The sequence below is a fragment of the Oncorhynchus kisutch genome, unplaced genomic scaffold (assembly GCF_002021735.2).
Source record: "Oncorhynchus kisutch isolate 150728-3 unplaced genomic scaffold, Okis_V2 Okis06b-Okis10b_hom, whole genome shotgun sequence".
NCBI lineage: Eukaryota > Metazoa > Chordata > Actinopteri > Salmoniformes > Salmonidae > Oncorhynchus > Oncorhynchus kisutch.
In genome coordinates, this window is record NW_022261983.1 from 9159443 (window position 1) to 9184366 (window position 24924).

Genomic DNA, 24924 nt, shown 5'->3' on the forward strand with positions numbered 1-24924 from the left:
GCCTGTACACTGGAACGATGACATGCAGCTGCAGCACTTTGGGTACTTCCTCCTGACTCTGCAGCTTCAGGCTGTGTCCCAAATTGCACCCTATTCCCAATATCCATCCTTCAAACTCAACTCTGGACTGGAAGCCAGTTCCACTGTGTGTTTTTCATTGCTCCCCTCTAATCAGGGACTGATTTCGACCTGGGACACCAGGTGTGTGAAATTCATTATCCGGTAGAACAGAAGACCAGCAGGCTCCACCTCGTAGGTTAAGAGTTGAATACTGCCCTGTATAGTGCACTACTTTTGACCGTGGTCCATTTGGGATGTCGACCCTGGTCTGGGGTCAGTGTTGGAGTCTTCCTCCCATGGTACAGTCAGGCACGGCTCGGGTGAAGGATGCCAGTCTTCATTACCACCCCACAGCATCACCTCCTCCCCCCACACCATGGCCCTCAGTCAGTATGTAAGGCTGCTCCCGCTGCTCACGACACAGCCTGATTGGCAGAGAAGGAGGGGCTGAGGCACCTGATTGGCAGAGAAGGAGGGGATGAGGCACCTGATTGGCAGAGAGGGCGGATGAGTCACCTGATTGGCAGAGAAGGAGGGGCTGAGGCACCTGATTGGCAGAGAAGGAGGGGATGAGGCACCTGATTGGCAGAGAAGGAGGGGATGAGGCACCTGATTGGCAGAGAGGGCGGATGAGTCACCTGATTGGCAGAGAAGGAGGGGCCGAGGCACCTGATTGGCAGAGACGGAGGCACGAGGCACCTGATTGGCAGAGAAGGAGGGGCTGAGGCAGAGTGATGGACACAGTGATGGCTACTTGTGTTTAAGAATTTAAAGAGTGTTTGACACTAGGTGAGTGAATGACACCAGGTGAGTGATTGACAGATGGTAGAACTCACAGTGACAGTTAATTATTGCTAGCTTGTCTGCCGTGGAAGGTAAACTGGGCTGCACTCCCCAAAGAGAAATAGAAAGAGAAATATGAATGCAGGAACCAAATCTCATTTGAATCAAAGGAGTCAAATCCCGTTAGCACTGTGAATCTGTGTTTATTACTGTGAAGAAAAGGCCCCTTGTGTATGTCCCAAGTGTGATTTTTGTTTATGTGAGTAACTGCAATAGAAGAGAAGAAGAAGATCATAATCACAACAAATGAATCACAGATTCTTGTCCAGGAACAAATCATTTCTTTTTAACCTGTTGCCAAGCAACAATGAGTTCTGGATTTGTACATAAAGGCTGTGTTCCAATGGGACCCTATTACCTACATAGAACACTACTTTTGACTCTGGTCAAAAGTAGTGCACTGTGTAGGGGATAGGGTTCCATTTGGGACACATACAAAGGCTTCATAAACCAATCCCGAGGAAGGATAAAACCAAAACAGAGGAATGAATCTGATGCACTGCTTTAGATACAGTGGTTAGTGTGTTAGTGTGTTGGACTAGTAACCGGAAGGTTGCAAGTTCAAACCCCCGAGCTGACAAGGTACAAATCTGTCGTTCTGCCCCTGAACAGGCAGTTAACCCACTGTTCCTAGGCCGTCATTGAAAATAAGATTTTTTTTCTTAACTGACTTGCCTATATAGGTTTAAAAAAAAAAACATTTTTTTTAGAAGACACTCTTATCCAGAACTACTTACAGGAGCAATTACAGCTGAGTGCCGTGCTCAAGGGCACATCGACAGGTTTTTCACCTAGTCGGCTCAGGGATTCGAACCAGCGACCTTTCGGTTACTGGACCAACACTCTGAACCTCTAGGCTACCTGCTGCCTGTAGCAGATTAGCCCGGTCCCAGATCTGTTTGGCCTGTATGACAATGACCATAGGACAGCACGAACAGATGTAGGAACCAGGCTAAGAAATCTGTGTGTGTGTGTGTATGACGTCTTGCTTTAAATGTCTATACGCACAGACAATTGCGAACGTTTCACGTTTTTCAGATAGGCATGTTGAAGTATGTAGCTTTTGACAGGTTATTTCAGTATACCACTTTCATAGTGTGGGATGGTTTAAAGAATCCAAGGTCCAATAAGCCTTGATTTTCTGGACATACGGTGCTTCCCAATGATCTCTCCTCCTTCCTGAGGTGTGCCCTTGTTCCCTTCTGTCCACACATTTAAAAGCACTGGATTGGTGTAGTTATTGGTTACATGGAGTTCTCATATACCAGTCATTTCAAGGGATGTGACCCAAGAGTCTAGATAAAAGTCTATTAAAAAACACCCCTTAGTATTCTGACGGATGACTAAATATTCCTATAAACATGATCCTTTGAACTGCTTCAGGTCTTGGTGCTGCAGAAAATATTGATGTTATCACGGGTGGTGTTTTTCAATGCATCTGTTTGTGTTGAGAGAGAGAGAATTTGCCCATAAGGTGAGTTAATATGTGCTCCTACACACAGCCTGAGAATGTGTTTGTGTGTGCAATCTGTTTAGTCTAAGAATATCTTGCAGAGTTACTGTGCAAAGTAAGAAGGGAGCGCAAGAGACACACAGCGAGAGAAAAGAGGCTCAGAGAGAGGGAGCAGAATAGAGGAAGAGAGAGGGAGCAGAATAGAGGAAGAGAGAGAGGGAGCAGAATAGAGGAAGAGAGAGAGGGAGCAGAATAGAGGAAGAGAGAGGGAGCAGAATAGAGGAAGAGAGAGGGAGCAGAATAGAGGAAGAGAGAGAGGGAGCAGAATAGAGGAAGAGAGAGGGAGCAGAATAGAGGAAGAGAGAGAGGGAGCAGAATAGAGGAAGAGAGAGAGGGAGCAGAATAGAGGAAGAGAGAGGGAGCAGAATAGAGGAAGAGAGAGGGGGAGCAGAATAGAGGAAGAGAGAGAGGGAGCAGAATAGAGGAAGAGAGAGGGAGCAGAATAGAGGAAGAGAGAGGGAGCAGAATAGAGGAAGAGAGAGGGAGCAGAATAGAGGAAGAGAGAGGGAGCAGAATAGAGGAAGAGAGAGGGAGCAGAATAGAGGAAGAGAGAGAGGGAGCAGAATAGAGGAAGAGAGAGAGGGAGCAGAATAGAGGAAGAGAGAGAGGGAGCAGAATAGAGGAAGAGAGAGAGGGAGCAGAAGAGAGAGGGAGCAGAATAGAGGAAGAGAGAGAGGGAGCAGAATAGAGGGAGCAGGAGAGAGGGAGCAGAATAGAGGGAGCAGAATAGAGGAAGAGAGAGGGAGCAGAATAGAGGAAGAGAGAGAGGGAGCAGAAGAGAGAGGGAGCAGAATAGAGGAAGAGAGAGAGGGAGCAGAATAGAGGAAGAGAGAGAGGGAGCAGAATAGAGGGAGCAGAATAGAGGAAGAGAGAGGGAGCAGAATAGAGGAAGAGAGAGAGGTAGCAGAATAGAGGAAGAGAGAGAAAGCAGCAAAGAGTTCAGCTGCGGCTACTGATGAGAAAGGATAGAAAGACTGAAATCCAGAAAGAGAGAGAGAAATAAAGGAGGAGACGAGGGTGAAGGGAAAGTGCTTTGACTGCTTGAAGTGCCAGTGACACACACCAGGACCTGAGGAGGAACGTGTTCCATGGACGGCAGCCGTCGGCTGAGGAGGCAGACGAGAAGGAGCGAAGAAGGGGAAGGGGATGAGGAGAGCTCTCTCTCTTTCTCTCTCTGGAAAGAAGGGAGACTGGCCTTCACGACAACTGATCCTTTCTCCACCTCCGTCTGCCGAACTGAATCACAGGGAACGAAAGAGAAAGCCCCTCAGACACTCTCACACCCACACTAGTACACTAAGAATCCTTCCCCCCATCCACACACACAGTTTTGACTGAGCCGTCATGGGGACAGTGAGCGAACTTTGCGCATCCAGTTTCCAAGCGTTCCTGCATCCTGCGGTGAAGGATCCGCCTCCTCCAGGTAGGATGGACTGCCTTGGGAACCACCTATGTGGACTAGACAGCCTATGCTCAGCAGATGATTGATGGTTGTCTTGTTGCCTGCCTCTCTTAATGTATTCATGGTGTCGCCACAGTCAGCAGGATATGGGGAAATGTCATGTTCCACTTTGGTTGAATTTCATTATCAGGTGCCTTGGGTTTATTTTCATATTGTAGATAATTTACCTATGTAAATGAGAGTTGCTCTCCCTCTCTCTGAAATACTTGATCGATGTGATCATGTTACTATTTGATCAATGTTTTGTTCATGTGTCTCTTGGAGATGTACAGTATGATACTCTATGTTGCTTTCTGTGTTGTTCAGAAGGCTCAGTTAGTTTGCCTTTCAGTGTTGTTCAGAAGGATATGTTAGTTTGTCTTTCTGTGTTGTTCAGAAGGATATGTTAGTTAGTCTTTCAGTGTTGTTCAGAGGGATGTTAGTTTGTCTTTCAGTGTTGTTCAGAGGGATGTCAGTTTGTCTTTCAGTGTTGTTCAGAAGGATATGTTAGTTTGTCTTTCAGTGTTGTTCAGAAGGATATGTTAGTTTGTCTTTCAGTGTTGTTCAGAAGGATATGTTAGTTTGTCTTTCTGTGTTGTTCAGAAGGCTCAGTTAGTTTGCCTTTCAGTGTTGTTCAGAAGGATATGTTAGTTTGTCTTTCAGTGTTGTTCAGAAGGATATGTTAGTTTGTCTTTCAGTGTTGTTCAGAAGGATTTGTTAGTTTGTCTTTCAGTGTTGTTCAGAAGGATATGTTAGTTTGCCTTTCAGTGTTGTTCAGAAGGATATGTTAGTTTGTCTTTCAGTGTTGTTCAGAAGGATATGTTAGTTTGTCTTTCAGTGTTGTTCAGAAGGATATGTTAGTTTGCCTTTCAGTGTTGTTCAGAAGGATATGTTAGTTTGTCTTTCAGTGTTGTTCAGAAGGATATGTTAGTTTGTCTTTCAGTGTTGTTCAGAGGGATGTTAGTTTGTCTTTCAGTGTTGTTCAGAGGGATATGTTAGTTTGTCTTCCAGTGTTGTTCAGAAAGATGTTAGTAAGAGTCTGATAATATCAGATGCCAGATTACATTTCTCATTGGATGAGAGGGCAACAATAAACAATCGTCTGAACAGGTGCAGCCATTGGAATGGGTGTTGGTTCCTTGACAAAATGTGTGTGTGTGTGTGTGTGTGTGTGTGTGTGTGTGTGTGTGTGTGTGTGTGTGTGTGTGTGTGTGTGTGTGTGTGTGTGTGTGTGTGTGTGTGTGTGTGTGAAGCATGAACACGTGTGTGTGTGTGTGTGTGTTTCTGTGAACAACACAGAAAGACAAACTAACATATCCTTCTGAACAACACTGAAAGGCAAACTAACTGAGCCTTCTGAATAACAAACCACTGGGACAGAGATATCTGTAGCTAATGAGCTGGTTTCATTAGTGTTCAGTTTAAGACCTTTCTCCCTCTAAACAGAGCAGTAGTGGAGTGAGCCCAGCTAATGCCATTAGTGAGAGCACATGTACTCCCTGTAGCAGCTACCCACACACACTGCCAGAGGAAATAGGCATACCTTCTGACAGTAAGCATCTCTGTAACTAGCTCACTAAATCTAGATCTCACACCATCAATACATGGACCCGTAAACAAATGCCTGTACAATCACAGATACCTCCCATGGCTTCCATCCCAGCAGACACAATGACATACAGCTTTAACACACCTCTGGCCTCTCTTCTTTTACTGGTCCTATATTGAGACAATAATAGGTTACTGTACCTTTAATTACTTTGGGCTTCAGTCTCTTTGTGGGCGTGGTTTCAAATCCCACTGCTGCCACCAAATGTTTAGAGTATACAAAACAGGTTCTTGACCTTATTTCACTGGAAAATTGCTGTGTCCTCATAGACAAAGGGCACCGCGGTAGTGTTAATTTAGGATCATCTCCTAAACCCAGATTACCAGGGTCTGTTGCTCCTCTATAATCTATCATCACAAACTAGGAGGTTAAGATAGTAGTTTGTAGCCTCTCCAGTGAATCAGTAATGGGTGACGGGGTTTGTTTATGCACGCCATCTGTCTCTCCAAACTTCAGATTTCATTTTCATTCTCTTACTGTAAGTCTCAACAACACAGATAAATTAGAATGTGATGGTGCCAGAGTGATATTGTGATTGGACGGTAGGGGTGGAGGGGCAAGTCATGTGTTGTTACTCCATCACCTTGAGAGCAAGTGCCTCAGGGGAATTAGTTGTCCTGGGGATAATCATTTGGGACTGTTTGCTACCTTTTTGACATTTTAGTCATTAACAGACACTCTTATCCAGAAATATTTATTTACAGGTGCAATTAGGGTTAAGAGCCTTGCTCAAGGGCACGTCAACAGTCGGCTTGGGGATTCGAACCAGCAACCTTCCGGTTACTGGCCTGACACTCTTAACCTCTAGGCTACCCGTGGCTGTGTGGGAGAGTGTTGTGTTGACATCGCTCAAGGCAAGGGGTTTGTTCTTCAATGTGCTAGCCCCTTAGCAGCTGATAGCGTGCAGCAGACCAGGGTGGTTACAGTGGGGAAGTGATGCTGATTGTGATGTTGAAATACCTGAGTCAGCGCTGGTGGCTATGTGTGCAGAGAGAGAAGTGACTCTTTAGGACAGGGGACAGTGGGGACGTCTGAACTAGATTTTCCTGGAACTAAGACAGCTGTGTCCACGGTAACAATCGTAGTTGTCACGACAACATGTGCAGCGGGCAAAAATTGTTGAAATGATGTCCTAATAACATCATAATAATGTAATTTCAACCAGTTTAACTGTGATGGTGTTATTTCAACCAGTTTTGCCCAGGTGGCCTGAGGACCTGGTTGTACCATGGGGCAGAATGGGCAATGTTAGGATATTAGGTTTTTTGTTAGGTTTCAGTCAGTTACATCATGGCAGCAAGCTGATCTCTTATCCCACATTTCTTCAAACTGGGCTGAATCATCATTGCTCATTGGGTTGGACTTGGGCTCCGCACAGGTCATCACCAGCCTGATTCAGCTTACCAACCAGCTAGGGTTGGAACAAAAACCTATACAGGAGGGTATCTCTCCAGGAACAGGGTTGGAGAGCCCTGATTTCACCCATGGGATGACTCATAGTCACAACCATTTCCATGTTAGTGCACCACGATAGTACGTACATTTCACTGTTCATTTGTCAGACAGCGCATGGTTCAGGTCGCTGATGTTTTCCCTTGTAATTGAGACAGTGAATTTCAAAGGCATGTATGATATCATATGACTGATCCTTCATTAGTGGAAGGATCATCAGGACGATGAAAGACTGATTCTTAATTAGAGGAAGGATCATCAGGACGATGAAAGACTGATCCTTAATTAGTGGAAGGATCATCAGGACGATGAAAGACTGATTCTTAATTAGAGGAAGGATCATCAGGACGATGGAAGACTGATTCTTAATTAGTGGAAGGATCATCAGGACGATGAAAGACTGATCCTTAATTAGAGGAAGGATCATCAGGACGACGAGGGACTCATCCTAGAAGCGTGGGGGGCTTGGGGATAATTAGTGGAAGGATCATCAGGACGACGAGGGACTCATCCTAGAAGCGTGGGGGGCTTGGGGATAATTAGGAGATTCATATCGGTGCAATTAAAAGTCTCTGTCTACATTCCAAATGCACCCTATTCTCTATGTAGTGCACTACCCATAGCACGCTGGTCAAAGTATTGCACTATGTAGGGAATAGGGTGCCATTTGGGCCTCTGTGGCTGTCTTGTCTGAGGCTCAGAGGCAGGTGTTTGACTCTATGGAAGTTGGTCCTCTGGGATCAAAGCCAAGCCGGGGGCAGCTGTGGAGAAGGAGATGTGGTTGCTGGCTTCTGCTCTGGGTGCACAGAAACTTGTATGTCAGCAGTATGCATTGTGTTAAACTAGACTATGTGCTTTAATCAGCCACCAACAGCCTTCCTTCCATTTGGTGGCAGCGGTGGGATCCAGACAGTGGGCAACAACATCTCCAGCAGAAAGGCCCAGTATAAAGGATGTTAGCAGCTGGCTGCATGATACTTTATGATAGTAATTATAGGTATATGATGATTAGAATCATATATTTGATTCCTCTATGATGATTAGAATCATATATTTGATTCCTCTATGATTTTTTTTCTTTTCTTTTTTCTTTTACCTTTATTTAACCTTTATTTAACCAGGCAAGTCAGTTAAGAACACATTCTTATTTTCAATGACGGCCTGGGAACAGTGGGTTAACTGCCTGTTCAGGGGCAGAACGACAGATTTGTACCTTGTCAGCTTGGGGGTTTGAACTCGCAACCTTCCGGTTACTAATCCAACGCTCTAACCACTAGGCTACGCTGCCGCCCCATGATGGCTCTATGATGATTAGAATCATATATTTGGTTCCTTCATGAAGGCCCTATGATGATTAGAATCATATATTTGATTCCTCCATGAAGGCCCTATGATGATTAGAATCATATATTTGGTTCCTTCATGAAGGTCATATGATGATTAGAATAATCTATTTGATTCCTCCATGAAGGGCCTATGATGATTAGAATCATATATCTGATTCCTCCATGAAGGGCCTATGATGATTAGCATCCTAACTACTGTCTGTCTTGTATACCGTTGATATGCCATGTTGATTTGATTGTATTGCCATAGGTTGGTTTTGGACTGCCTCCAAGTATATGTTGGTTCTGCAATTCATCCATGGTTCATCAATGGTTCATCAATGGTTCATCCATGGTTCATCAATGTACACAGTGCAGGTCCAGGCACCTGTGCACTGCAGTGACAGCAAGACCAGGTCTACTGAAATAAGCACCGTTTGGATGTATTTTAGTGACATTTTCCACCTCAGCTTCTGTAGTTGGTAAAAGTAAGGAATCCGATGCTGGTAATGGTACAGAAGGGAATGTATCTAATGCCGAGCCAGACAGAGACACCAGACTGTCTGTCAGGCACTTCAAAGAGACTTGAATGTGGGAATCCAAACAGAAGCTCATAGAATGTACAAAGCTCTGGCTTTTCAAAAGTACTGCCTGCCTGCCTGCCTGCCTGCCTGCCTGCCTGCCTGCCTGCCTGCCTGCCTCCCTGCCTGCCTGCCTGCCTGCCTGCCGTTTCTCTCTGTGTGTGGAATGAAAGGAGATGAGTACACAGAGGCTGCGTGTAAATACCTCCTTCCTAACAGAGGTAAAGAGAAGGAAATTGGCCCAGCGTTTAAACATATGAGTCCTCTTTAGCCTGATACATTGCTTTCATGTCTATCACTCAGACTGGTAACGTTACCTAGAGAGTAGTCATGTCTATCACTCTGACTGGTAACATTACCTATAGAGTAGTCATGTCTATCACTCAGACTGGTAACATTACCTATAGAGTAGTCATGTCTATCACTCAGACTGGTAACATTACCTATAGAGTAGTCATGTCTATCACTCAGACTGGTAACATTACCCATAGAGTAGTCATGTCTATCACTCAGACTGGTAACGTTACCTATAGAGTAGTCATGTCTATCACTCAGACTGGTAACATTACCTATAGAGTAGTCATGTCTATCACTCAGACTGGTAACATTACCTATAGAGTAGTCATGTCTATCACTCAGACTGGTAACATTGCCTATAGAGTAGTCATGTCTATCACTCAGACTGGTAACATTACCCATAGAGTAGTCATGTCTATCACTCAGACTGGTAACATTACCTATAGAGTAGTCATGTCTATCACTCAGACTGGTAACATTACCCATAGAGTAGTCATGTCTATCACTCAGACTGGTAACATTACCTATAGAGTAGTCATGTCTATCACTCAGACTGGTAACATTACCTATAGAGTAGTCATGTCTATCACTCAGACTGGTAACATTACCCATAGAGTAGTCATGTCTATCACTCAGACTGGTAACGTTACCTATAGAGTAGTCATGTCTATCACTCAGACTGGTAACATTACCTATAGAGTAGTCATGTCTATCACTCAGACTGGTAACATTACCCATAGAGTAGTCATGTCTATCACTCAGACTGGTAACATTACCTATAGAGTAGTCATGTCTATCACTCAGACTGGTAACATTACCCATAGAGTAGTCATGTCTATCACTCAGACTGGTAACATTACCTATGAGTAGAATGATTGTCTTGTCCCAGGCTGGGCTCCAGCAGCACCCGTCTAGTCAGGAGGCCTGTATTTCACGCACCCTCTGCATCCCAAATGGCACTCTATATTCCCTATTTAGTGAACTACTTATGACCCATAGAGCTCTGGTCAAAAGTAGTGCACTATATAGGGCCTATGTAGGGAATAGGGTTCCATTTGAAAATCAGCCAAGGGCTGTCATCAGTTACACTCTGGAGCCCTTGACAGCCCTGATGGACCCTTCAGGACACATACTAATGTGTGTGTGTGTTAACTTTTCTGTATGTGTGTTCATGTGTTTATGAGTGGGCCGCAGTACAGTGTTTTGACATCTTCCATAGACCACACTGCTCCAGGCTCCTAATAAGAACAGCACAGGACTCATTATCTTGCAATAATACTCTAAATAATACCACACTCCTCACCATGAACCATAGCATCAATGGATAATCATAACATCTGGCTGAAATGGCATCACTTCAACAGTGGGACTGGGGGAATACTGGTTCAGCTCAATGATTCTTGAGTTACTTCATAAGCATACTGAGCTTTCTACTGTATGTATAGTATAGGATATGTGCTTGTGATGCATAAAGTCTAGTTTGTCACAACACACATGCGCATGCCTACACACACACACACACACACACTTCAGTCCCATTCAAAATCCAACTTCTGGTCCCCACAAGTACAGTTAAACACGTCCACACACTCAGGCCTTTCTCTGCCTGGGGATTCATTCCAGGTTAATATCTCTGTCTATGTTGCATTTAGCTGATACACCCCAGACTCGTCTCTCTATGACATCACCAGCACCCAACAAAGGATAGTGCAGTGCCTGATGGGAAAATAAATAAACGTTTAGAAAATAAAACAGTATGAGGCAATTAGGTAAACGACTGCATATTCTCCCTGGGGACTGTCTCAATAGTTTTATTAATGTGCTATCTTTCATCATAATTTGTGTTACTCTTGCATTGAGGTGATATCTTTATTTTCCCATTATGTTGGCCTGGGAAACTGTAATACATACAAATGTCCTGAAGAGGTCAGTCTTACCATATGGGATGTTTGGGCAAAGTTAAAAGAGCTGAGTGTTTTTAGTGGGTTTAATGTTAATGTCACGTATACTCCCTCTCCAGCCTCTAGGACATCAGGCTGCTGATTATCCTGCACACCTGTCACCATTGTCATGGGCAGCAGTGTCTCATGACACTCACCTGGACTCCATCACCTCCTTGATTATCTTCCCTATATCTGTCACTCCCATTGGTTCTTTCCTCAGGTGTTATTGACTCTGTTTTCATGTCGATGCGGTGTTTGTGTGTCGTGTTTTGTTTATTTATTAAAACAATCACTCCCTGGACTTGCTTCCTGACTCTCAGTGCACTCGTAACAGTTAACCCATTTTACTGTGTCAATATGCTCTATAAGCCTCGTTCAGATTGGTCCAGTGCTACTGCCGACTCCTTGGCACCTTGGGCTTGTGTCACACTCAATCACAGTGTCCCAAGCCATTATACAATGTGTCCTTGTGAACCACACTGTACTCTGCACACTAACCCTTGTGATTTCGTAGGATTGGCAACAGGGCCGGGCTCATTGTCAGAGTATATGCATTTATCACCATGGATACTTCATTTCCAGACCACCTCAGCTGCATGAGAAAATACAATGGTTGCGTCCCAAAAATGGCACCCTATTCCCTATATAGTGCACTACTTTAGACCAGAGCCCTATTCCCTATATAGTGCACTACTTTAGACCAGAGCCCTATTCCCTATATAGTGCACTACTTTAGACCAGAGCCCTATTCCCTATATAGTGCACTACTTTAGACCAGAGCCCTATTCCCTATATAGTGCACTACTTTAGACCAGAGCCCTATTCCCTATATAGTGCACTACTTTAGACCAGAGCCCTATGGGTCCGATGCTGGACATAATGTAAATGTCAGAGAGCGGCCTTGCTCCGGTTGAAGCCAGGGTGTTGAGTCCTGAGGCCTGTCTCACTATGGGCATGACACCTCCAGTACAATCACACCTGAATCAAGTCATACAGGGCATGATGATTATTTTAACCACTTAAATATAGGTCTGCTTGTTCTGACCAGATAAAGGCCTGATGATGTTTTTACCAGTTGAATCAGGTGTACTTGTACAGTGGAACTGGCTGGGGACTAGCTGAGGACAATGGGGGGGAGGTACTTAAGGAGAGGTTTGGGATCATTCCCTTTCTTCCTCGAGCATCCATACACGTACCATGTGATGTGGGTTTTCTCAGGATGCTCAGTTTGTCTGTGTGGACATACAGTGCTCACTGACTGAGATCGTTCAGATAGGGCAGGCTTATGAGGCCTGTTATATTAGGAGTTAAGACAGACCTGCACAGTGCCTCTCTCTAGTCTAACATGAGAATAATGGCCTGCACGGTGTCTCTCTCTAGTCTAACATGAGAATAATGGCCTGCACGGTGCCTCTCTAGTCTAACATGAGAATAATGGCCTGCACGGTGCCTCTCTCTAGTCTAACATGAGAATAATGGCCTGCCCATGCCTCTCTCTAGTCTAACATGAGAATAATGGCCTGCACGGTGCCTCTCTAGTATAACATGAGAATAATGGCCTGCACAGTGCCTCTCTAGTATAACATGAGAATAATGGCCTGCATGGTGCCTCTCTAGTCTAACATGAGAATAATGGCCTGCACGGTGCCTCTCTCTAGTCTAACATGAGAATAATGACCTGCACGGTGCCTCTCTCTAGTCTAACATGAGAGTAATGGCCTGCATGGTGCCTCTCTAGTCTAACATGAGAATAATGGCCTGCACAGTGCCTCTCTCTAGTCTAACATGAGAATAATGGCCTGCACGGTGCCTCTCTCTAGTCTAACATGAGAGTAATGGCCTGCATGGTGCCTCTCTAGTCTAACATGAGAATAATGGCCTGCACAATGCCTCTCTAGTCTAACATGAGAATAATGGCCTGCACGGTGTCTCTCTCTAGTATAACATGAGAATAATGGCCTGCACAGTGCCTCTCTCTAGTCTAACATGAGAATAATGGCCTGCACAGTGCCTCTCTCTAGTCTAACATGAGAATAATGGCCTGCACGTTGGCTCAGCCCCCTTAGTCACACTAAGCCCTGTAATCCACTGGCTGATACACATTTCATCCTCAGATGCGTTTTCACAATGAATGTGTGTAACACTGTCTGTATTGATGAGGCTAATGTGCAGTAGCAGCAGTAGGAGCCTATGTCCAAGTGAATGTGTATCTCTGGGAGTTGTCCACTGTTGTTGTGTATAGGGCTGTGTTTTCTGGGGTTTTATATCCAGCTGTTTAGCTACGGAACACTATATATTATATCTAGAACTGTAGTAGATATGAGCCTTCAGAAATACTTCCCAAATATTTCATAACTTTACTGGCCAACATCTACTGTCACATTCCAAGAATACCAGGATGCAACACACACACACACACACACACACACACACACACACACACACACACACACAACAGCATACCAGCAGACATGACCTTGATGTTGGAACAATACAAGGAAAAATAACATTCAACAAATTGCCATGCTTCCATCTGTCCAGTTGTGAAAACAAACTGGAGTGAAACAGTGTGAAAGTTGAATGTGTTTGTGAAGTTTTCCTTTGTTCAGTGTAACAGTGTTAGTCTTTAAAGTGTTTGTGAGGTTTTCCTTTGCTTAGTGTAACAGTGTTAGTCTTTATAGAGTGAACTGGAACACACTGACTGCCATATTCAACTAATGATCTGGCACGTCTTTAATGAAGATAATGTCAGCTCATCAGTCATGACTTAGTCAGTGGTTTCTGATTAGATCTATGTGACAGTAGGCCTATGTGACATACAGTTGAAGTCGGAAGTTTACATACAGTCCACCTTAGCCAAATACATTTCAACTTTGAGATGTTGCCTCAATATATCCACATAATTTTCCCCTCTCATGATGCCATCTATTTTGTGAAGTGCACCAGTCCCTCCTGCAGCAAAGCACCCCTACAGCATGATGTTGCCACTGTTAGGTTGTAGTCTACAGTAAACTGTTTTTTATAACACCATGGTCCAGTTGTAGTCTACAGTACACTGGTTTTATAACACCGTGGTCAGGTTGTAGTCTACAGTCCACTGGTTTTAAAAGACCATGGTCCAGTTGTAGTCTACAGTACACTGGTTTTATAGCACCATGGTCAGGTTGTAGTCTACAGTAGACTGGTTTTATAACACCATGGTCAGGTTGTAGTCTACAGTAAACTAGTTTTATAACACTGGTCAAGTTGTAGTCTACAGTAAACTAGTTTTATAACACCGTGGTCATGTTGTAGTCTACAGTACACTGGTTTTATAACACTATGGTCAGGTTGTAGTCTACAGTAAACTGTTTTTTATAACACCATGGTCCAGTTGTAGTCTACAGTACACTGGTTTTATAACACCGTGGTCAGGTTGTAGTCTACAGTCCACTGGTTTTAAAAGACCATGGTCCAGTTGTTGTCTACATTACACTGGTTTTATAGCACCATGGTCAGGTTGTAGTCTACAGTAGACTGGTTTTATAACACCATGGTCAGGTTGTAGTCTACAGTAAACTAGTTTTATAACACTGGTCAAGTTGTAGTCTACAGTAAACTAGTTTTATAACACCGTGGTCATGTTGTAGTCTACAGTACACTGGTTTTATAACACTATGGTCAGGTTGTAGTCTACAGTAAACTGTTTTTTATAACACCATGGTCAGGTTGTTGTCTACAGAACGCTGGTTTTATAACACCATGGTCAGGTTGTTGTCTACAGAACGCTGGTTTTATAACACCATGGTCAGGTTGTTGTCTACAGAACGCTGGTTTTATAACACCATGGTCAGGTTGTTGTCTACAGAACGCTGGTTTTATAACTCCATGGTCAGGTTGAAGTCTACAGTAAACTGATTTTATAACACCATGGTCAGGTTGTAGTCTACAGTAAACTGATTTTATAACACCATGGTCAGGTTGTAGTCTACAGTAAACTGGTTTTATAAGGAAGCTTTATTCATTACTTCTTACACTTTTTTCCAGAAAAATGCATATTTCCTTGGATGTAATCTGACCAGGTAACAACCAAAATAACATATGTCCCATGACGTGTTTATCTTCTCATGATAAATATGTTGTTACTAGTTGGATGTAATTTGGTTATATGATGTCTTCTCAACTAGTTTTCAACCAGAAAACGTGATTAAAGATGCATTTGAAAATGTTGGTAGACAAAGATGCTTTACAGTTGTACATCATTGAGGGAACAGAATTGAATTTGCCCTTTTCAGTAATGGCATTATTTCCTGCTTATTTAGACCAGTAAGCAGCCGCATGATTTAATGTCCTAAAACAAAGACCTTTCTTTACTCTATCAGCAGCCGTGACATTTACATAATATTTACATAAACATCCAGTTTACATCAGATTTACTGAAGTATCCTCTTTGCATCTGTTAATGTGGATCAAGGAGAGGATGAGTATGAGTGCAACACATTTGCAGTTTTGCCTACGGTTAAGAATGTCAGAATCCTAGTGCATTTTGGTCTGAATAAGGTAAGGGCTCTTTTCCTATCGCTTGTCTTTGGGTTTATGCAGAGCTTGAGGGGTGAACTGCTTACAGTGAATTGGATCATTGTTGGAGCCGGTCAACAAACACACACAGAGTAGTACATTGTCATCATGTCTATCCCAAGTTGGCATTTAGGAGCACAACAGGGGCGTTCAGTGAATATCCCCCAAAGGAGGATTCCCATACTGTGGCTTAGTGGTGACCAACATGGGACAAAGGTGGTATTTGGACTTTAAATGAACAACAACTTCAAAATGCTTTATAGTATTGCTAGATGCTTCACAAGTCATTTACAAGTAAAGTCATACTAGAAAATGATGTTTTGTTTTAGGTAGAACTCAATATGTGTTTAATTCTGTGTGGCACATGAGTGGTCCCTCTCCCATGTAGGCTTATTCTCAAACTGAGATGCTGAAGAGACACGTCTGTCGATGTGAAAGGATCAGACCAATACACGCCGTGTGGTAGTAGCTCGGCCTAGTCCTCTCATAGACTTGGTGGTACATTTACTGTGTGGCTTGTAGGCCTGCTCAGAGTCATGTAGTAGAACTAGACCTTGTAGGCCTGCTCTGAGTCATGTAGTAGAACTAGACCTTGTAGGCCTGCTCTGAGTCATGTAGTAGAACTAGACCTTGTAGGCCTGCTCTGAGTCATGTAGTAGAACTAAACCTTTCACGGCTGCTGAGTGGTGCAGCAGTCTAAGGCGCTGTATCTCACTACTAGAGGCATCACTACAGACACCCTGGTTCGAATCCAGCCTGTATCACAACCGGCCATGATTGGGAGTCCCATAGGGCGGCACACAATTGGCCCAGTGTCGTCCGGGTTTGGCCGATGTAGGCCGTCATTGTAAATAAGACTTTGTTCTTAACAGACTTTCCTAGCTAAATAAGGGTTACATTTAAAACAAAATCCACATCTCCACCAGTGTCTTGGGGTTGTTTCAGGATGGGACCAACATCTTCACACCACCTCTCCCAGTTGGTCAGACCAGAGAGAGAGAATAAGGAGAAAGTAGATGACTCTTTCCCAATTTGTCTTCCATTGACTCCTTGCATCCTCTCTTTACGTCGCATTGGAGGGTAGGGACATTTGATTGATCTTTTCCGCCAATGTGGTTTAAGAAGGAGGCAAGAAGACTAATTGGAAGAGAGGCTACCTGTCATTCCCTCTCTCCCACTTCCCGCCTCCCAAGACTGCTCAAACAGCATTCCTCCTCTTGGGCTTAGTGTTTAAACAGGTCAGGACATGCTCATACCATCTCTGACTCCTAACTGCAGTGCCGCAAGACGTGCTGGTGTTGTGACAGAAGTCCTGCTCATCTTTACCAGAATTACCACAGTATAGTATTGATGTTTAATGAAGATGTCAGCTGACTGATCCAAGCCCAGTAAACCTCTGTAGAGCTACAGAGAAAAAGATGCCACAGAGATGACTTCTTACCAATATTACTACAAGACCAGTTGAGTAACAGTAGGAAACAGGTGTAATGCATTGTAAGACTTGTAATAAGCATGTATGACCCCTTAATCATTGGGGCTCCCGAGTGGCGCAGCGGTCTAAGGCACTGCATCTCAGTGCTAGAGGTGTCACTATAGACCCTGGTTTGAATCCAGGCTGCATCACAACCGGCCGTGATTGGTAGTCCCATAGGGCGGCGCACAATTGGCCCAGCGTTAGGGTTTGGCTGGGTTAGGGTTTGACCAGGGTAGGCCGTCATTGTAAATAAGAATTTGGTAGCATTGCCTTTAAATTGTTTAACTTGGGTTAAACGTTTCGGGTAGCCTTCCACAAGCTTCCCACAATAAGCTGGTTGAATTTTGGCCCATTCCTCCTGACAGAGCTGGTGTAACTGAGTCAGCTTTGTAAGGCCTCCTTGACCGCACACGCTTTTTCAGTTCTGCCCACAAATGGGATTGAGCGGACCTCTTTGTGATGGCCACTCCAATACCTTGACTTTGTTGTCCTTAGGCCATTTTTCCACAACTTTGGAAGTATGCTTGGGGTCATTGTCCATTTGGAAAGACCCATTTTCGACCAAGCTTTAACTTCCTGACTGATGTCTTGACATGTTGCTTCAAATATATCCACATAATTATCCTACCTCATGATGCCATCTATTTTGTGAAGCGCACCAGTCCCTCCTGCAGCAAAGCACCCCCACTGCATGATGCTGCCACCCCCGTGTTTCACGGTTGGGATGCTGTTCTTCGGCTTGCAAGCCTCCCCCTTTTTCCTCCAAACCTGTTGATGGTCATTATGGCCAAACAGTTCTATTTTTGTTTCATCAGACCAGAGGACATTTCTCCAAAAAGTATGATCTTTGTCCCCATGTGCAGTTGCAAACCATAGTCTGACTTTTTTATGGCGGTTTGGAGCAGTGTCTTCTTCCTTGCTGAGTGGCCTTTCAGGTTTTGTCAATATAGGACTTGTTTTACTGTGGTTATAGATATTCTTGTACCTGTTTCCTCCAGCATCTACACAAGATCCTTTTCTGTTGTTCTGGGATTGATTTGCACTTTACGCACCAAAATACGTTCATCTCTAGGAGACAGAACGCATCTCCTTCCTGAGCGGTATGATGGCTGCATGGTCCCATGGTGTTTATACTTGCGTACTATAGTTTGTACAGATGAACGGGGTACCTTCAGGCATTTAGAAATGTCTCCCAAGGATGAACCAGACTTGTGTAAGTCTTAAAAAAAAAATCTGAGGTCTTGGCTGATTTGTTTTGATTTTCCCACAATGTCAAGCAAAGAGAACCCTGAGTTTGAAGGTAGGCCTTGAAATACATCCACAGGTACACCTCCAATTGACTCAAATGATGTCAATTAGCATATCCGAAGCTTCTAAAGCCATGACATCTTTTTCTGGAATTTTCCAAGCTGTTTAAAGCCACAGTCAACTTAGTGTATGTAAACTTCTGACCCACTGGAATTGTGATTCAGTGAATTATAAGTGAAATAATCTGTCAGGAAACAATTGTTGGTAAAATGACTTGTGTCACAAAGTAGATGTCCTAACAGACTTGTGTCACAAAGTAGATGTCCGAACCAACTTGTGTCACAAAGTAGATGTCCGAACCAACTTGCCAAAACTATATTTTGTTAACAAGAAATGTGTGGAGTGGTTGAAAAACAAGATTTATTGACTCCAACCTAAGTGTATGTAAACTTCCAACTTCAACTGTATACACAGGAGTAAAGAACTACACCCAAGTGTTACAAAAAGTTGCATTAATGTTGTAGAATGTGTTGTGCAACTGAACTGTGTTATGGCACAACCAGTTTGTAAGAGTAATTAGCCTATAGTATCGGGTGACTGTCACTATGATGAGATGTGAATGGCAGCATAGGGCCTAGGCCAGGGGCAGACTGGGACCAGAAATCGGCCCGGGCATTTCATCACGCTGGAGTCTGACAATTTTGGGCAGGTTTCTGTGTCTGTGCTCATTAACCTATTGAATTTACTAGTTTTAATTTACTAATTTAACTAATAAAATAACTTAAAATACTGTATGGTTTTGTATCTCTCTTTGGCATAATGCTGCCACAAACAAGGGCCTACATTATAAGTAGGCTAACAATGAAAAAGTCATTTCTTTACTTTTCATTCAAGTCACCGATAGTTTGTGTTCCTGTTTATTGTCTCATTGTATTCTGAGGTAGAGTTGCAGTATTCTGAAGTCGACCTATGTGACCACACACACACACACACACACACACACACACACACACACACACACACACACACCTCCGATTTGAGTCTGACGGATGTGGTGGAGTGTTGAAGGCAGCAATATTGCACAGATTGCCAATGTACTGCACTATCTGTGTGTCAATCTCTTTCCCTGCCTCCACCACCACTCAACTCTGCTGCCTGTTTTCCTCCCAACAACAGCAGGGTGTGTGTGCTTGGGCCGCCTGATCTCAGTTTAACAAGGCAACAGGTCGGAATAGAGTGAAATAGTAATAGCGTCTTTTTGTAGGAAATAACTCTGTCATGGTTCATTGAACAAAGCCTATGGGGAAATGAATGGCGTTTTTGGATAAACACTGAAAATAAGGTCTGTAGTTAATTAACACAGGTTTAGGAGATCTTATACGTTTTGTTCAAATCAAACTTTATTTGTCACATGTGCCGAATACAACATGTGCTTACTACAAGCCCTTAACCAACAGTGCAGTTAAAGAAAGAGTTAAGAAACTATTTACCTAATAAACTAAAGTAAAATGATTATAAAATAACAATGAGGCCATATACAGGGCGTACCGGTACTGAGTCATAGTGCGGGGGTAAAATAGAAATAGTCAAGGTAAAATAGAAATAGAAATCCCTGATCACACTTGTGACGTTGGCTAGCCAAGCTCATGCCCATAAACGTGTCATCGGGTCTAACGCCAAACTGCGCATGTGCAGGGCGTCAAAACATTGGCACTCCTTCGATATAAAGTTGTTTTTGACAAAAATTAAAACGTGCCAGTATGTCACTTTCACGCGGTTGGAGTAATGGCATGTTCAACTCCTTAATATATTGGCTCGCATCTAGGTTGTGCCTTTCGATTGCGAGAAAATGAACAACTAAGGAAGAATGTTTCCTTTCTCTCATTGACTTCTCAAACCCCAAAACTCGGCCTGGTCTGTTTCACCAGCGTTCCCTGGGTTAGAAGCTCTGTGATTATACTGCGCATTACGCAAAGACGTGCGTGCCATTTGCCGCGCCTCTTCCCGAACAGAGTCACTGCTGCGCAGACACAGATTGGCTTGTCAAAGTACGCGAAACAACTCCCTTCAACTGCTAACTCCCTTCCTTTGAATAGCAACCCATCAGATACCGTGTTTTATAGACGTGATTCCAGTACATAATAGTAAAAGTTATTCAATTAACAGTTTAAATAGCATTGGTTTCGTATCCGCAAGGTGAGCGGTGAAAACGTTGAAGCACCCACTCATTTGGAATAGCCTACTAGACCGGAAAATGGTTCTCAAATCGGAAGACGGAGTCGGTAAGTTATACTACATAGTGAGAAAAATATTATTCTGATCTGAAATGTATTCGCAAAGTTTGCTCACTTGTTGTCAATAGATAGCCGATTCAATTCTGTGTTTTACGAAATGATTCAGAGAGCTCAGAACTTTAGTCTGTAATGAGCTTTGGTGGTGAGCGTGAGAACTCACCCACAAAATGTCTTCTACTCTGAGTCGGCGATGGGGTGGCCTTGCTTACAATGTTTACTTACTAAGTTGACTAAGAAACAATTCCTCCCGGAATGCCACTGATTTCCATAGTCCTGAAAACAAATTCCATGCAGTCTACTATTCTAAGGAAAGTTGTTGGGGTTATGATCATATTCATTGTCAATAGATTTCTGCATGATTCCGTTTATTATATCAGTTGTCTCACACATTTGTTATTTTGAGGTTATGTTATTTATTGGCCATGTATTATTTAATTTAGAGACCTTCAATGTATTACTACAATAATAGTAGAGGGACAGCCTCATTTTTCCTGAATAAATAATGTAGGCCTATTTCCATGCTTGACACATTGTAACATTAGTTACAGGGATGCATTGTAAAACACATAATGCGTTGTGAATCTATAGATTACCAGCACATTTGATGTATTATTCTGGTTGAACAGGATCTTGTTGTTCAACTGTTGGGTTTTTGTGTTTAGTGTCACTTTACAGTGAATTAATCACTATAAGGGTCTGTTCACTAGCAACAGGTGTTTGTCTGCAGCCCTGCAGTTTCATTACCAAAGTAGGCAGTTGGCACGTTCAGTAACACTTAGCAAGAGCCTAAAGTGATCTTATATCTGTGTAATAATGCTCAGTAATTTAGTAACAATATTGCATTCATGTTTTTGTTGTTATGGTAATTGCTTTGTAATGGAGTTGAGTAGTTTTAGTAATTACACAAGAGGAGTTAGGATTATTCCACCTGGGTAATAACAAAACCGCTCCATTAAATGCCATAATACATCACAATGTTAATGCAATGTTATTACAAGAGCAATCACAGTTTTAGAAGAGCAACTTCATGTTAAATACCACCACACATTCTAAAGAGATCAGCCATATTGTTCTTTGGGTGTAATTTCAGTCAATGCTTCTTTCTTTAAGCAAGATCCCCCCCCCTCTTATTAGGCTAGAAATTCCCATTAGTCATAACCATTAAATGTGTAATTTTCCTATAAAAGACCCTGTCGCCTTTGATGTCTGTAGTGAAAAGAGGAGGCCTTCATGTTGCCTGTATTGTTTAATGTTCTTTTCATCTATGGTTTGGTGAGACTGTGGGTCGTTAAAAATTCGCAGTTTTAGCCCACTTCACGTCCTTGTTAATCCTGTTAGAGAAACTGTGAACTAGAGGTCGACTGATAATGATTTCTCAACGCCCATACCGATACTGATTATCGGAGGACCCCAAAAATTAATGGAGGACCAAAAAAAGCCGATACCGATTAATTGGCCAATTATTTTATGTATATATATTTGTAATAACTGACAATCACAACAATACTCAATGAACACTTTTATTTTAACTTAATAAAATACATACATTAATTTAGTCTCAAATAAATAATGAAACATGTTGAAATTGGTTTAAATAATGCAAAAACACAGTGTTGGACAAGAAAGTAAAACTGCAATATGTGCCATGTAAAAAAGCTAACGTTTAAGTTCCTTGCTCAGAACATGAAAACATATTGAAGCTGGTGGTTCCTTTTAACATGAGTCTGCAATATTCCCAGTTAAGAAGTTTTAGGTTGTACTTATTATAGGAATTATAGGACTATTTTATCTCTATACCATTTATATTTAATATACCTTTGACTATTGGATGTTCTTATAGGCACTGTAGTATTGCCAGCCTAATCTCTGGAGTTGATAGTCTTGAAGTCATAAACAGCACTGTTCCTCAAGCATTGCTAAGACTTGCTGTTTGAATGAATGCTTACGAGCCTGCTGCTGCCTACCATTGCTCTGTCAGACTGCTCTATTAAATATTAAATCATACACTTAAGTATAATATAATAAACACACAGAAATACGAGCCTTAGGTCATTAATATGGTCAAATCCGGAAACTGCTGCATATACCCTGACTCTGCTTGCACTGAACGCAAGAGAAGTGACAATTTCCCTAGAAGTTTAGTCTGTAATGAGCTGCATTGCCTGCTAACATGCATTTATTTTAACTACATATACAGGTTTAAAAAATATCTTATTTTGTATTGATTTTAAGAAAGACATTGATGTTTATGGTTTGGTACATTATTGCAATGATTGTGCTTTTTTCGCGAATGCGCTTTGTTAAATCATCACCCGTTTGGGGAAGTAGGCTGTGATTCGATGAGAAATTAACAGGCACCACATTGATTATATGCAACGCAGGACACGCTAGATAAACTAGTAACATCATCAACCATGTGTAGTTAACTAGTGATTATCTGAAGAATGATTGTTTTTTATAAGATAAGTTTAATGCTAGCTAGCAGCTTACCTTGGCTCCTTGAAGCCACAAGGTCCTCTTGATGCTGCACTCGCGTAACAGGTTGTCAGCCTGCCAAACCGTTTCCTCGTGGAGTGCAACGTAATCGGCTTCCAAAAAGGCAGATTATTGATTGTTATGAAAACTTGAAGTCGGACCAAATTAGTCGGCCATGCCGATTTTAATCGGTTGACCTCTACTGTGAACCCCTCTGACTGACTGAACCCCTCTGACTGACAGTATGCCACATGCCAGATGATTTATTTACAGTATGGAATTCACAACTAAATGTTTGCCAGCTGGATATCTTCTAACTATTAAGTTAACTGTCTAGAATGTGCTCAATGCTCTGCAGTTGTGCATTTATGGTTTGCTAACTTAGTAGCTAGTTATCTAGCTAAGTGGTTAGCTTCTTGCAATCAAGCTCCTCTTGGTAAGAGCAGAGAATCCCCTCCGGATCAAGAGCCTTGCTGTCTAATATTAGTTTTGTGAGTGAACTAAATAGGGCATCGGGTACCATTTGGACTCTCTGTCTCTAGGCCTGGTTACTGTGCTGATAACATTTCCCCAGGAGTGGCCCCTTTCTCTCTGGCAGTCACATTGGACGCAGGCGGGCTCAGCGGAACCAAGCCATCTCTTTCCTTCCTTCCTCTTCTCTCTCTCTCTCTCTCTCTCTCTCTCTCTCTCTCTCTCTCTCTCTCTCTCTCTCTCCTTGTCTTCTACAGTTCTAGAACAGGTAGCAACAGGTTGAATGTTTGTCATAGCAGCAGAAGTCACTGATCAGTGCTGTTGATGAGGCCCCTGTGTTAGACTGTAAAGGCTGCAGTGCTGCTGCTAACAGTCAGTTTTGTTGTGACCTCTGAAGCGACGCATTTCAAGAACTCTGAAAATGTGCCATTCAAATGTTGTGGCTGGGCTGCCCATGCTTTGGTTGTGCACTTTTAGGAACTTGATTTGTTTGGGCTGTGGGGGAGGGAGGTTAAAGTGAAAGGATGTTTTCTATTACATATAGAGCTGTACATGCTAGAGTGCCTACCCATAGTATTCACTGATGGGATCTCTATTGTGTGCTCGGTAATGTGACTGGAATAATAGATTACTCTCTGTGTGTCTCCTGTGTGTCTCCTGTGTGTCTCCTGTGTGTCTCATGTGTGTCTCTGTGTGTCTCCTTTCTGTCTCTGTGTGTCTCCGTGTGTGTCTCCGTGTGTGTCTCCTGTATGTCTCTGTGTGTCTCTGTGTGTCTCCTGTGTGTCTCTGTGTGTCTCTGTGTGTCTCCTGTGTGTCTCTGTGTCTCTGTGTGTCTCCTGTGTGTCTCTGTGTGTCTCTGTGTGTCTCTGTGTGAAAGAGAGAGTATTAAAGGGAGCAGGAGAAAGAGAGACCATAGGAACAATGTTAGAGATGGAAGCTATGTGATGATGGTGTCCCAGACAGCTGTGTGAAGCATCGTTGCTTGGCTTTGGGGTCAGTTTGACTAATGGCTATAGTCTGGAGATGATGCATCTCAGCCTATGTTCCATTATACTAGCAAACAATACACAACCCATTTCTTGATCCTACGTCATTTGCAAGTGTGGACAGTGGAAAACAAGAGGTCCTGCTCCTCAGAGTGGAGGGTGGAGGACTGTGGTCATGAAGGAGGAGGAGGTTGTGTTGGGGTGCACTACACCTTTCCCACAGTCAGGGCGTTGACTGACTGCCGCTCACTCTGCGCTTTCTCTCTGCCCTAGAGCTGTGAGAAACGGCCACAACAGGAAGCCAGCAGAGCTCTCAATGAGCCTGGCAGGAAGTGACGTGTGTGTCTGTGTTGGA

General features: G+C 43.1%; 1 protein-coding gene across 3 annotated transcripts in view; it reads left to right on the forward strand.

The window, feature by feature from the left end:
* LOC109879561 (cytohesin-1) overlaps positions 1-24924 on the forward strand; it is a 118826-nt gene that overhangs the window by 15024 nt on the left and 78878 nt on the right. Inside the window, exon 1 of one of the 3 annotated variants that reach the window (XM_031813805.1) lies at positions 3325-3839. The exons of 1 other annotated variant lie outside the window; for it this stretch is intronic. In XM_031813805.1, coding sequence (XP_031669665.1) covers positions 3761-3839 — 79 coding nt within the window. In that variant the 5' untranslated portion in view covers positions 3325-3760. Of the gene's footprint in view, positions 1-3324; positions 3840-20031; positions 20626-24924 lie in introns of those variants that run through there. One more of the 3 variants, XM_031813806.1, reaches the window with a different exon arrangement.